The 12,379-nt window shown below is 37.9% G+C and overlaps 2 protein-coding genes across 2 annotated transcripts in view; both read right to left on the bottom strand.

Moving 5' to 3' along the window:
- Window positions 1–12,379, bottom strand: part of rai2 (retinoic acid induced 2) — a 47,247-nt gene that overhangs the window by 29,827 nt on the left and 5,041 nt on the right. The window lies entirely within an intron of this gene.
- On the bottom strand, window positions 5,720–10,692 carry LOC306986388 (uncharacterized protein). Its single transcript, XM_079589587.1, has 3 exons — window positions 9,851–10,692; window positions 7,689–7,858; window positions 5,720–6,533 (listed from the first exon to the last, which is right to left on the bottom strand). The coding sequence occupies exons 1-3, from the start codon at window positions 10,005–10,007 to the stop codon at window positions 6,042–6,044; spliced, it is 819 nt and encodes a 272-aa protein (XP_079445713.1). The 5' UTR covers window positions 10,008–10,692; the 3' UTR covers window positions 5,720–6,041.

A 12,379-nucleotide genomic window follows, 5' to 3' on the forward strand; every position in this document is an offset into this window, starting at 1 on the left:
ATATACAAAAATGATGGTATTACCATGATCCATATACAAAAATGATGGTATTACCGTGATCCATATACAAAAATGATGGTATTACCGTGATCCATATACAAAAATGATGGCATTACTGTGATCCATATACAAAAATGATGGTATTACCGTTATCCATATACAAAAATGATGGTATTACCGTTATCCATATACAAAAATGATGGTATTACCATGATCCATGTAAAATTGATGGTATTACCATGATCCATATACAAAAATGATGGTATTACCGTGATCCATATACAAAAATGATGGTATTACCTTGATCCATTTACAAAAATGATGGTATTACCATGATCCATATACAAAAATGATGGTCTTACCGTGATCCATATACAAAAATGATGGTATTACCATGATCCATATACAAAAATGATGGTATTACCGTGATCCATATACAAAAATGATGGTATTACCATGATCCATATACAAAAATGATGGTATTACCATGATCCATATACAAAAATGATGGTATTACCGTGATCCATATACAAAAATTATGGTATTACCGTGATCCATATACAAAAATGATGGTATTACCGTTATCCATATACAAAAATGATGGTATTACCGTTATCCATATACAAAAATGATGGTATTACCGTGATCCATATACAAAAATGATGGTATTACCATGATCCATATACAAAAATTATGGTATTACCATGATCCATATACAAAACTGATGGTATTACCATGATCCATATACAAAAAATTATTAAGATTTATCTTTCCAAAGTCCATTGTGTTATTATAGTGCATGTCCAAGAACATGATATTTCAATGACACATACAAAATACGTGGTATTACCATGCCAATATGCTCAAATTGACATTTAATGGTACCTTCGCCTGCTTTTTGAGTCTAGTCGAGCCTGAAAACAGAAGAGCGTACTAAAATCCCTTTCATTGCACAGTTTCCACCAGAATCCTGTATTTTTAAATCCAAATGGTCTGAGCTTTCGTATAGTTTTGTGCTGTTTTATGATGGTCACCATAATACCACAGTTTTACCACGGTATACCTCTCAGAGCTTAACAAAGCAGCCACACGATGAGTGTAACTGAAGCTGATAACAGCCGGTCAGGCTGATGAAGATGTTGCTGGATTAGCTTTCATTGACGGTCTCCGCGCGCGGGTCCCGAGGGGGCCCTCTCTCTCCATCAGTCGCGCGCGGGTCCCGGGGGGGCTCTCTCCATCAGCCGCGCGCGGGTCATGCCTGCAGGCCTGGATCTGCCGGAGGACGAGCTTTAATGGCTCTTAATGACCGCGCTGAGTCACGCACACATGTCCTTTTCCAACCTTCTCCGTTTCACTGTGTGAGATTAGAGAAGACGAGCACTTCACTTACCGCCATTATGATGCAGACGTACAAACACCCGTTATATATGTATCCAGAATATATCATTTCTAAACATCACAACTGTATTTTGCATTGCTTTTTATTAAAAATATTTGCTTTTTTTTGCTGCTTCACATCTTTCAAGGCATCTTCTATTTGATCCCAAGCAGCAGAGGTGGACAGTAACAAAGTACATTTACTTGAGTACTGTACTTAAGTACACTTTTTGAGTATCTGTACTTTACTTGAGTATTATTTTTTCTGGAAACTTTTACTTTAACTTCACTACATTTGAAAGAATGTCGTCATTTTTACTCCACTACATTTCTGTCAAGGCCCTTGAGTAGAGAGTAGTAACGTCAGGGATGATTTGGTTGTAAAAGTCGGGTTGACGCCAGAACTCGACTGATGTTGGTTTCTGACGTCAACTGATTTTCAACCACAATACAACATCTGTCCAACGTTGGAGATTAGCGTCAATCTGACATTGGATTCTGACATCAACATGATTTTAATTTTCAACGTTGGGTTTGGTCTTCTAAATGCAAATTTTGTCATTGTTTTGGAGCACACTAGCTTATAGATAACAGTAAGGCTAACATATTCATACTAAAAGCCAAAAAACTGGGAACAGCCGTTTGTGTGTCCGAAACCATTGTGGACGTTATTGAGTACACTTATTCAATCCCACTGGAACTGTGTTATAGAAATACATGTGATATTGATATGAGGGCAGGCAGGCAGAGATTCAGAGGCATAAGGTACTGTAAATTGGCTATTGCATGCAACAATGCAACAATAATAAAACAATGCATTGACATTTACTTTTATACTTAAAGCGGCACTCGGTAACTCTAGCCACCGCTTTGCTGATGTTCTCAACGAGCTCCCCCTACAGCTGCGGTGCGTATATTTCTCACATCACTGTCATAAAGTCACTTGCGGCGCGCCGGCGCCCTCCTCCCCCTTTCTACCACTGCTCATGTGCTTTTGTTATGGTCGGAGCCGGTGTGGTGAACAAATGAGTCCCAGACGCACCAACTTTATCGTGTGGAGCATGTCTACCGAGGTGGGTAATACATCATACACAGTATCATTTAACATTGACATGTACATTTTGTATTCCGTAAAGCAGTTCGTGTTTCTCGCTCGTTCTCGCTTCTCACGAGACTTCCTATTTTCAACTTACCGGGACGTTAGTCCCAATGTTGCAAGGCTGGTTTTCCGCCTGGGAACGCTGGGGGGAGCGGGGAAAGTAACCATTCTCACCAGAACAGATTATTTAACCATCCAAATGATTTCTAAACAGATTTATTCAGTTGAAAAAGTTACCAAGTGCACCTTTAAGTACTTTTATGAATGAGTAGGCCTACTTCTGTACTTTTACTCAAGTAAAAATCGGTCTTTACAACTTTTACTTGTAACGGAGTAATATTTGACCAGTAGTATCTGTACTTTTACTCAAGTAAGGAAGTTGTGTACTTTGTCCACCTCTGCCAAGCACACCTCAGTTTACAGCAAGTCCTGGAAGATGCGACAGTGGCATCGCCGTCACCTGACTTGAACCCCATAGAAAACCTCTGGCCATTGCTCATGAGGAACGGCTCAGATTCCTCAGGTTTGCAGAAGCTTATAACAGCAAACGAGTGTTCGACTGAGTACTAAAGATGCTGCCATATATTTACATTTATTGCAAGGATAGACCCTTGAGATGTAACATCTCATTTTCAAGGGGGTCCTAAAAACACAAACAGAATAATAACACAACACAAAACAAACATACACTACAAATATACAAGACAAAATAAATCAAATAAATGCTCAACCTGTCCCCCACACCCACAAACCACCGTAGAAATACAAAAACTCAACATCATACCTCAGTAACATCAACATAAGATCTTATGTTAAACCGATAATAAACAGAAAATCCTCGAAATTATAAAAAAAGAAAAGAAGAAAAAAATCAAAAACATGAGCAAGTTATTTTTGATGTCAAAATTACATTTGTTGTGTTGAGATATTTCAATTACTTTAGTTTGATTTGTTCAATGCAAAAACTGTAAATGTTGCCAATAAACCTGATTTGTAATGGGGGTTAAATCATTTTGATTACAACTGTGTGTGTGTGTGTGTGTGTGTGTGTGTGTGTGTGTGTGTGTGTGTTATTTGATTTCAGAAAAGCTTTCATCCTCTTGTAACAAGGAACATTGAAAGTACTGAAATGAGGTTAAGCAGAAATTAATAACAACATTTATGGAATATTTTTATGTATAAAAAAGAAAGAAAGAAAAATATAACAACAATGATAATAATTATAGTAAAATTAGAGCAAAAATGAAGTAAAAGACAGAAGAGCTCGGAGATGAAAGAGGAAAAATATTTCAATCGGAGAGGTGAAAAAAAGCAGTAAATGACTAGCATTATAAAAGCGCGTGTTGAGCTCTATAATGAGCAGATGTGTGTGTGTGTGTGTGTGTGTGTGTGTGTGTGTGAGAGAGAGAGAGAGAGAGAGAGAGAGAGAGAGAGATAGAGAGAGAGATAGATAGAGATAGATAGAGAGATAGATAGATAGAGAGATAGATAGATAGAGAGAGATAGATAGAGAGAGATAGATAGATAGAGAGAGAGAGAGAGAGAGAGAGAGAGAGAGAGAGAGAGAGAGAGAGAGAGAGAGAGAGAGAGAGAGAGAGAGAGAGAGAGAGAGAGAGAGAGAGGTTAGCTATCACCAAGATAATGTCTGTTAGGTTTTTTTCTTAAATATTAAGAAATATTATTTCATTAATATTGACTTTTATTCAACTTGCCCCGTTCAGTCTGTGGTGTAAAATGGTCACATTAGTCATTAAAGAAGAACACTTCAGCAAAACATGATCAGCTCAAAGTGTCGGGATAATTATTGGTCCCAAATTTGTATAAATGTTACTGGTAGTCACTGTATGAAGAATATTTGGGTGTAATATGTGACAGTTTACTTTATTTTGCTCTCCTCACTTACATAAATGAACTGTAGTGTCCTGCACACACTAGTAAAAAATATCAAAAATTATTTCTGGTGTCTGGATAATTTTGTTTGACGATATATATATATATATTTTTATTTTAAATCAGTCTATGTAAACACTATGAGGTCGTTCTGTCCACTGATAACCGGCAGGAATGGCGGCGGTCACTAAATCTGATCTGAACAAATCAAAGTAGGGCTGTAAACGATTAATCGCGATTAATCGAATCCAAAATAAAAGTTTGTGTTTACATAATATATGTGTGTGAATTGTGTATAATTATTTTGTATATATAAATACACACACATGCATGTATATATCTACGATTTTATTTTATGTATATAAAATAGTTCTATTTATATATAATATATATTATATAAAAATATATGCAGTATATAAATGCACATATTTCTCAAATATATACATGCATGTGTGTGTATTTATATATACAAAATAATTATACACAATTCACACACATATATTGTGTAAACACAAACTTTTATTTTGGATTCGATTAATCGCGATTAATCGTTTAACGCCCTAAATCAAAGCTTCACCAACAGAGAGAAACGAGACGGCAGAAGTCAAACGGAGAACGAGAGGTGATTAATGATAACAACAGAAGTGCACGCCGAGCTTCAGTGTTTCAGAGACTCACGCTTCATCTTTTGCAGTTCTACATCTGCTGTATAATCACACACACAGGACAGTATCATGTAAAAACTGCTAATGTGAGTAAAAAAGCTCAAATTATCTCTTTATTTCCCCAAAGTGCAGGAAATAAAATGCAATAAATGTTTGCCCGCAGAACCTTCTAGAACCGCACATTTCTGCCATTCATCATCCAAAATTGGTTTATGATTCATTAGTTGCAATTATAGAGGAAAAGCACTGGTCTCTATTCCGGTTTAATTTGATTATTTGTAGTAATAATAGTTTAGATCAGGGATTCCCAAACATTTCTGTCAGCCAAACCTAAAATACCAGCCGAATATATTAAATAGTTTTGCCAGCCGGACCTTAAATATTGATTTGAAGTTCTCCTGAGATTATAATTCACATTTAAATTTGTAATTTGCCACAAATATGAATGTTCACAGTTCTCTGAAGTTGATAAACAGCCACATACAAACAAATACTAATATATATATATATATTAAAGTATTTGTTTACATGCATGTGGCTGTTTATCAACATCATATATATATATTATATAAATAAATATTAAATACATAAAATAAATACCAATGTTTGTGTGTTTTTCGAAATGTATATTTAAAATTAATATTTGTTTGTTAAATACATTTTTATATTTAAACAAAATATGAAAGATAGCCAAATAGGCTTTATTATATATATACAAAATATATACCAAAGTCTATTTGGTTTTATTTTTCTGCATTTTATCATCTTTAGTGAACAGTTTAACTGTACATGTATATGCTGCTGCCCCCTGCTGGAGAGAAGCTGTATTTCAAGTCAAAATAAAGGCATTGGATGTAATGAACACAAAATAAAACACACACAGACATGAAAGGAGTTGAAATAATTGTATAATTTTACATGTAGATTATCTCAAAAACTTCCACTAAGAAAAATATCTCAGTACAACGTAGAAAACAAGCACCACTGCACCAACAACACTACAACAACATCTATATATTAGTATTAATCCAAGTGACGTCTTCCTCGGTTTTTAGTTCCCTCTCGCTGTGTCTCTTGGCCTGGCGGTAATGTCTTTCTGCATCCTGAGCCTCGTAGAGGACGGCCATGATCTTCCTCCTCACGCGCATCTGCACGCTCGGGTCGCTGAGCAGCCGGTACTCCATCGCCACCTGACTGGAGAACACGGCGGCCGAGTCCGCGGGAGGATTCTCCAGGACTTTAGCGGACATCTGCTTCAACACCTCCAGCTTCTGCAGCTCGATGTCCGAGTCGGAGACGCGCCGGCGCTTGCTGGACGTGCTCCTGGGAGAGAGCGAGTACGAGGCCGTCTCCTCGGGGATCCCGGTGTCCGGTGTGCCCGGCATCGGGGAGAGACACACACTGATGGAGTCGAAACTGTCAATGTCTTTATCCGTCTCCTGCATCATCTCATCCGACTCGTCCACACACTCCTCCACTTTATCAGAGGACGGCAAACCCAGCTGCAGGGGGTCAGAGGAGAACGGGTCACACACCTTCATTTATACAGCGCGTTTAACAATGTACAGGTGAACTCGGAAAATATCAATATGGTGCATTTATTTCAGTAATTCAACATAAAAGGTGAAACTAATATATTATATAGACTCATTACATGCAAAGTGAGATATTTCAAGCCTTTATTTGTTATAATTTTGATGATTATGGCTTACAGCTTGTGATGGCCAATGACGTGGCCACACAAAATGACGGTAACTGAGAACTTCTTTCTGATTTGTTTACACATTATTTTTGTAATATGGCTTTTGAGAAACGGTAACGAGTCTAACGACTAAATAGTTGATTTTCTTCAATGATATATCGCACTATGGTAGTTAAGCAGCGAGTAACGTCGTTGTACGGGAAACCCAGAATGATTTAACTCTGATTAAAACAAAAGATGGCCAAGTAAGCGTAGCTCCTGAGTGTCGTAACGCCATTGGAGAAGCGCCAATTTAACGTCAGCAGTGATTTCGGCCTTTAAAAACTGTTTCAAATTCATTTTGGACTGAATATTTCCAGTTGCAAAAATTTCAGTACGTCACTAATGACAAAGTCAAACCAACATTTATTCAGACACCTTCAACATTTCTCACATTATCACAGTTTATTCGCAATAGAAAATGGTAATAAAATAGGACAAGAACTTATGAACTCAGTTGATATTTGACTGGTTTTGTCCGTCCTTCTGTTAGACTCTCACATACATGAATTATGTTGATCTGTCAGCTGATAAATTTAACTACACAATTAGATAATACCAGTTTAGTTCAACCAGTGACCAAGCAATGCTTCAGTGTGTGTGTGAAAAGAGCATTAGCAATTAAAGACAAAACACTGAAGAAAACATGATCAGCTCAAAGTGTCAACCATTTTAGTCCCAAATTTGTATAAATGTTACTGGTAGTCGCTGTATGAAGAATATTTGTGTATAATATGTCACAGTTTACATTATTTTGCTCTCCTCACTTACATAAATGACCTATAGTGTCCTGCACACACTAGTAAAAATATATCAAAAATGATATCTGGTGTCTGAATACTTTTTGGTTTGACGACGGTATAATGTGAACATATATATACATAGCCTACATATATATGCGTGTTTGTACACGTACATGGTTCTCGTTTCGCCGATGCACGATGTGTGGCTTCAGGAAGTCCAGGGCCCTCAGGAGCCATCGCTGCCTCAGCGTGAGCGGCTTTACCTCACTGCCACTCGGTTTGGGTTTCCTCAGGCGAGCGTATTGAGTCCTCAGAGACGCCACTCTGGTCGCCACCGCCTCAGCTGAGGAAACATAAGAGTTCAAATATACACTGAACTAAATTATAAACGCAACACTTTTGTTTTTGCCCCCATTTTTCATGAGCTGAACTCAAAGATCTAAGACTTTTTCTATGTACACAAAAGGCCCATTTCTCTCAAATATTGTTCATAAATCTGTGTTGGTGAGTACTTCTCCTTTGCCGAGATAGTCCATCCGCCTCACAGGTGTGTGCATATCAAGATGCTGATTAGACAGGATGATTATTGCACAGGTGTGCCTTACATCGTGTCCTAACTACACACGACACGCCGATAAAAGGCGTCTTTTCCATGTTAATCGGACTGAGTTTTACACGCGACACGTGACGATTCTATTTTAGAAACGGTTTCTATTTTCCTGTGATGTCGCGCTGTAACAACAAACACAAAGTGTGGCAATGATAATCTCAGGCACTGTTTATGTGCTTTATTTAATATTTTAAAGCGTGTAAATTGGCTTTAAATATCATTTAGTGCTCCAGCTTTGTAGCTGTAAAAGCAACAGTGGATAATTCACCTCTGATCTTAAAATTAAACAAATGGAAACAAGAACGTTCAAACTGTAAAGAAACAAGTGTATGATTTGACAAAGATTGTTTTAGTAACTCAGAAGCCTATGTGTGTGAATAATGTTTAAATGGTGTAATATTTGTGAATTTGATTATGTAGCCAATTATCAATTTCCTTGCGAGTGCCGTCAAGATTACTCTCTGGTGTCGTGCACTCGCCGCGAGACTCCGCCCACACGCTGTTCTGATTGGCTGTGCTTCGGCCACATTGTTTTTAATGTTTTAAGACAAACCATGTGTAGATTCATAAGTCGACAGCATTGCTGAGTATTTTCTGCTTAAAACTGCAGTGAATCAAAGACAGTCTCAAAAACACGGTTTGAAATCGCTGGTGTTTCTGACGTCACAAACTACCTTGTAACCAATCAGATCAACGTGTGATCGTCAACCAGTGGATCTCTGAGTGAGTGAGTGAGTGGAGGCGGGGCTCATTTGCATATTCATAGAAGCGCATATACTTTAAATGAGCCAAGGGTGTAGTTACATTCAAGCTATTTTAAGGCATGAAGATTTTTTTTCAAAGAAAAAAAGTTTAAATATGTAATTTTGGTGATTAAAGATGAGTTTCAGGGATACAATTATTGACTACAGGGGAACTAAAATTATCGACAGCCCATATCATTAAAATCTAACCCCAGCCAGGCAACCAAAGTTGGCTTAACATCACTGGCAAATGTTCATTTCCCATTCGTGAATATGGGGAATTTTTAATAGGCTGGTCTATAATACTGTACAATTTTGTTTATTATTGTTTATCAAAGAGATAGTTCACCCAAAAATGTAATTTCTGTCATCATTTACTCTCCCTCAAGTTCAAAGCTGTGTGAGCTTCGTTCTGCTTATGAACACAAAATAAATATTTTGAAGAATGTCATGACTAATGACTGAACAGTTGTGTGGCACCATTGACTCCCGTAGTATTTTTTTTCCTACTATGGAAGTCAATGGTGCCCATCAACTGTCGTTACCAACATTCTTCAAAATATCTACTTTTGTGTTCAACAGAATAAACTCATACAGGTTTGGAACAACTCTAGAGGGTTAGTAAATAATGACATAATTTTCATTTTTTGGTGAACCGTCTCTTTAAAAGCACATAGTTTGCAGCACATTTCATACACGCATAAAAACAAACACGAGGTGAATCTTTAATGTCAGAAGTGAGCTAATAAAATACTGTAGTAATGTTAGGTTAAAAGCAGGTTTAGACGAGCAAGCTATAGATTTAGTAGCCAGGTTAAAACCGTTCATATACTGTCTATGGTTAAAACACTAACGTTATAACAGCAACGTTAGCATATCGTTCATGTCTAACGTAACGTTACGTTAAATCAATGTTTACTCTAGCGATCTCTCTCTCTCTCTCTCTGCACTCACACACTCACACACTGAGGTAAACACTCACCGGGCATCTGAAGCGCATCGGCGACCTCTTTCCATCGTCGGTCCTTCTCTTCCCGATTGTGGTAATCGGCGTCAGAAATATCGTACAGACATGCAGACTCCTGCCACAGCTCGATCAACGTCTCCTCCGCCTGGCGAGTCCACGATTTCACAGCCATCCCAGCGAGTGTGGGATAATCTGGTAAAGTCCCAGTGTTTGTCGCTAGTCAGTGTCCAGTCGCTCGCCTCATTAACATAATCGCGCAAATCTATGGACGCGTAAACAAATCATGGCGACTCAGTTTAATGGATCGGAAGACTGGAAATCTCCTGTGAGTCTAATGGCGGCGCACAAACACTCGTGAACAGTACATACTGCCACCTACTACACTGGAGTGTGTGTGTGTGTGTGTGTGTGTGTCATTCTAGAATTGGGGGTACATTTAGAGTCTCCCAGATAAACCTCCTTTTATATAAAAACCAACAGCTTTTTTGAATCAGTTTTGAATAATAACACAAATTATATTACACTATCACTAAAAATAATGCTTTATGTATATTTAGGGGGAAAAAATAATGGAAAATATTAACTAAATGACTCCCACTCCACCTATTAGTGACTGTCCCCGACCTCCTGATTCATACGTTCAACTTGAATTATCATGAAACAATTAAGTATAACTTATATAGCCTAAACAATTGCATAGAATCTAATATTTTCTGAATTATTTGTAATTTAATGAATTAAAAAAATTGATTTGGTGTCTGTCCCTCCGTTCTGGTCAACTCTGTTACCTCTGCTATAAAACAAAAGAAAACCTCCAAAGCATGTGACTTGCACCAAGCGATGTCACTTCCTCTGGCGGGAAACTCAGGAAAGAAGTGAAGCATGTCATTATTCTTCTCTCATTAATTTGTACAAAATGTTTAGGATACACCAATAGTAGGTTAATTATTTGTCAAATCTATTATTGTGATATTGCAGTGAATCTCTCATTCGCTTTTTAAAAAACGATAATATAGCGAAAAAAACCCATAAAATTAAGTTTTTAGACATGTCATGTGGTATCTGGTGTGAGGTTTTAGCATTTTGAGCTAAAGCACAAAATGGTGGAAAATCTCAACTCTGTTATCATCAACCTAATTTGTCTATAACAGAGTTGACAGATTTCTCTGTTAGTACACTGTTGTACTGTTAGTACAATGTTCAGTATTAATATTTTAAATCTTACAAGTTTAAGATCAGCAAATATTGAAAATGTTGAATTTAAAGTGCATTCTATAAAAAAAAATTGTTTAACAGAAAAAAACCCTATTTTTTGTTTTCTTTCTCTTCTTGAAATGTACCCCCAATTCTAGAATGACGTGTGTGTGTGTGTGTGTGTGTGTGTGTGTGTGTGTGTGTGTGGCTTCCAACTTTATTCTATTATTAATCTAGTCTCCTGTTTAACACAGAGACCTGGGGGGCAGAGACCTAATGGTTTTTATACTGTACAAACTGTATTCTCTCCCCTTACACTAACCCTAAATCTAACAATAACACACATACACACACACACACACACACACGATGTTGGGACTATTTTACACCAGGGTTACACCATAGTCTTTCTGAGAAAGACTCTCTGGGGTTTAGGCCATTTAAATCACAAAGGCACCATTTCACAGTACAGTTGAACACCATACTGGGACGTAAGGACCCACTGAGGCCATAGAATGAGCAGCACCCCCTGCTCTTCCCAGTTTCCCCAGTCTCCCATCCAGGTACTGACCGGACTCAACCGTACAGCTTCAGTGGGTGTGCAGGTGAAAAGCTTCAAGTTAAAGGATAATTCCGGTATTTAACACCTTGAGTCTATATTGTAGTTTGTTTTGGATGAACAAGAGTGGTGGACAACATTTTTTTGACAATGGTTCCTCTCTCGAGTTTTTTACTATAATAGAATTGGCCATGGACCCGTTTAACATTGGAGTCAATGGGCATGTCCGAAAATGTCATTAAAACAACCTTTAACATTAGTTTTCAAAACTGTGCAACTCACCGAGTGATTAGTGATGTTAGTTGATGTTCCAGAAACAAAAAGTGTTGCGAAATTCAGTTTCTGTCGTGTTTTATTCGTCATTTTGTAAAATCCCATTGAATTCTGTTGAAGGACTGAGTGCTCGTTAATATAAATGCGCTACCGGAAACGGAAAGGGGGCTGTTTACATTTGCTCGATGTAGTCTTTTTGCTCGCTTCCGTTTCTCATAAGGATAGCGAGCAGAGCAACTGTGCTCCGGGAGAGTAAGCCAAATAAACAAACAAAACTAGAGGTCGACCGATTCATCGGTTTTGCCGATTAATCGGCACCGATTGTTGACTGGTGGAACTATCGTTATCGGCAAAAATATATACCGATAGTTTTTCCTGGTTGCGTCCATTGCTGGAGCGGCTGAGAAGCGTGCGCTGTCATTCATTACACAGTGTAAGAGCTGAGATGCCCTGCTGGCATGATGCAGTACAAGAGCGGCCTCTAGAGGTGTAATAACTCGTGCCTCGTGTTGTTTATT

The sequence above is a fragment of the Phoxinus phoxinus genome (assembly GCF_949152265.1).
Source record: "Phoxinus phoxinus genome assembly, chromosome: 18".
NCBI lineage: Eukaryota > Metazoa > Chordata > Actinopteri > Cypriniformes > Leuciscidae > Phoxinus > Phoxinus phoxinus.

What these genes read in the sequence shown, in the direction of transcription:
- LOC306986388 (XM_079589587.1), bottom strand. Translation starts at nt 10,007, where the DNA reads ATGGCTGTGAAATCGTGGACTCGCCAGGCGGAGGAGACGTTGATCGAG. An exon ending in CGATGCGCTTCAGATGCCCG is followed by an intron (nt 7,859 to 9,850) that starts GTGAGTGTTTAC and finishes ATGTTTCCTCAG; the next exon opens with CTGAGGCGGTGGCGACCAGA. An exon ending in ATCGGCGAAACGAGAACCAT is followed by an intron (nt 6,534 to 7,688) that starts GTACGTGTACAA and finishes GACCCCCTGCAG; the next exon opens with CTGGGTTTGCCGTCCTCTGA.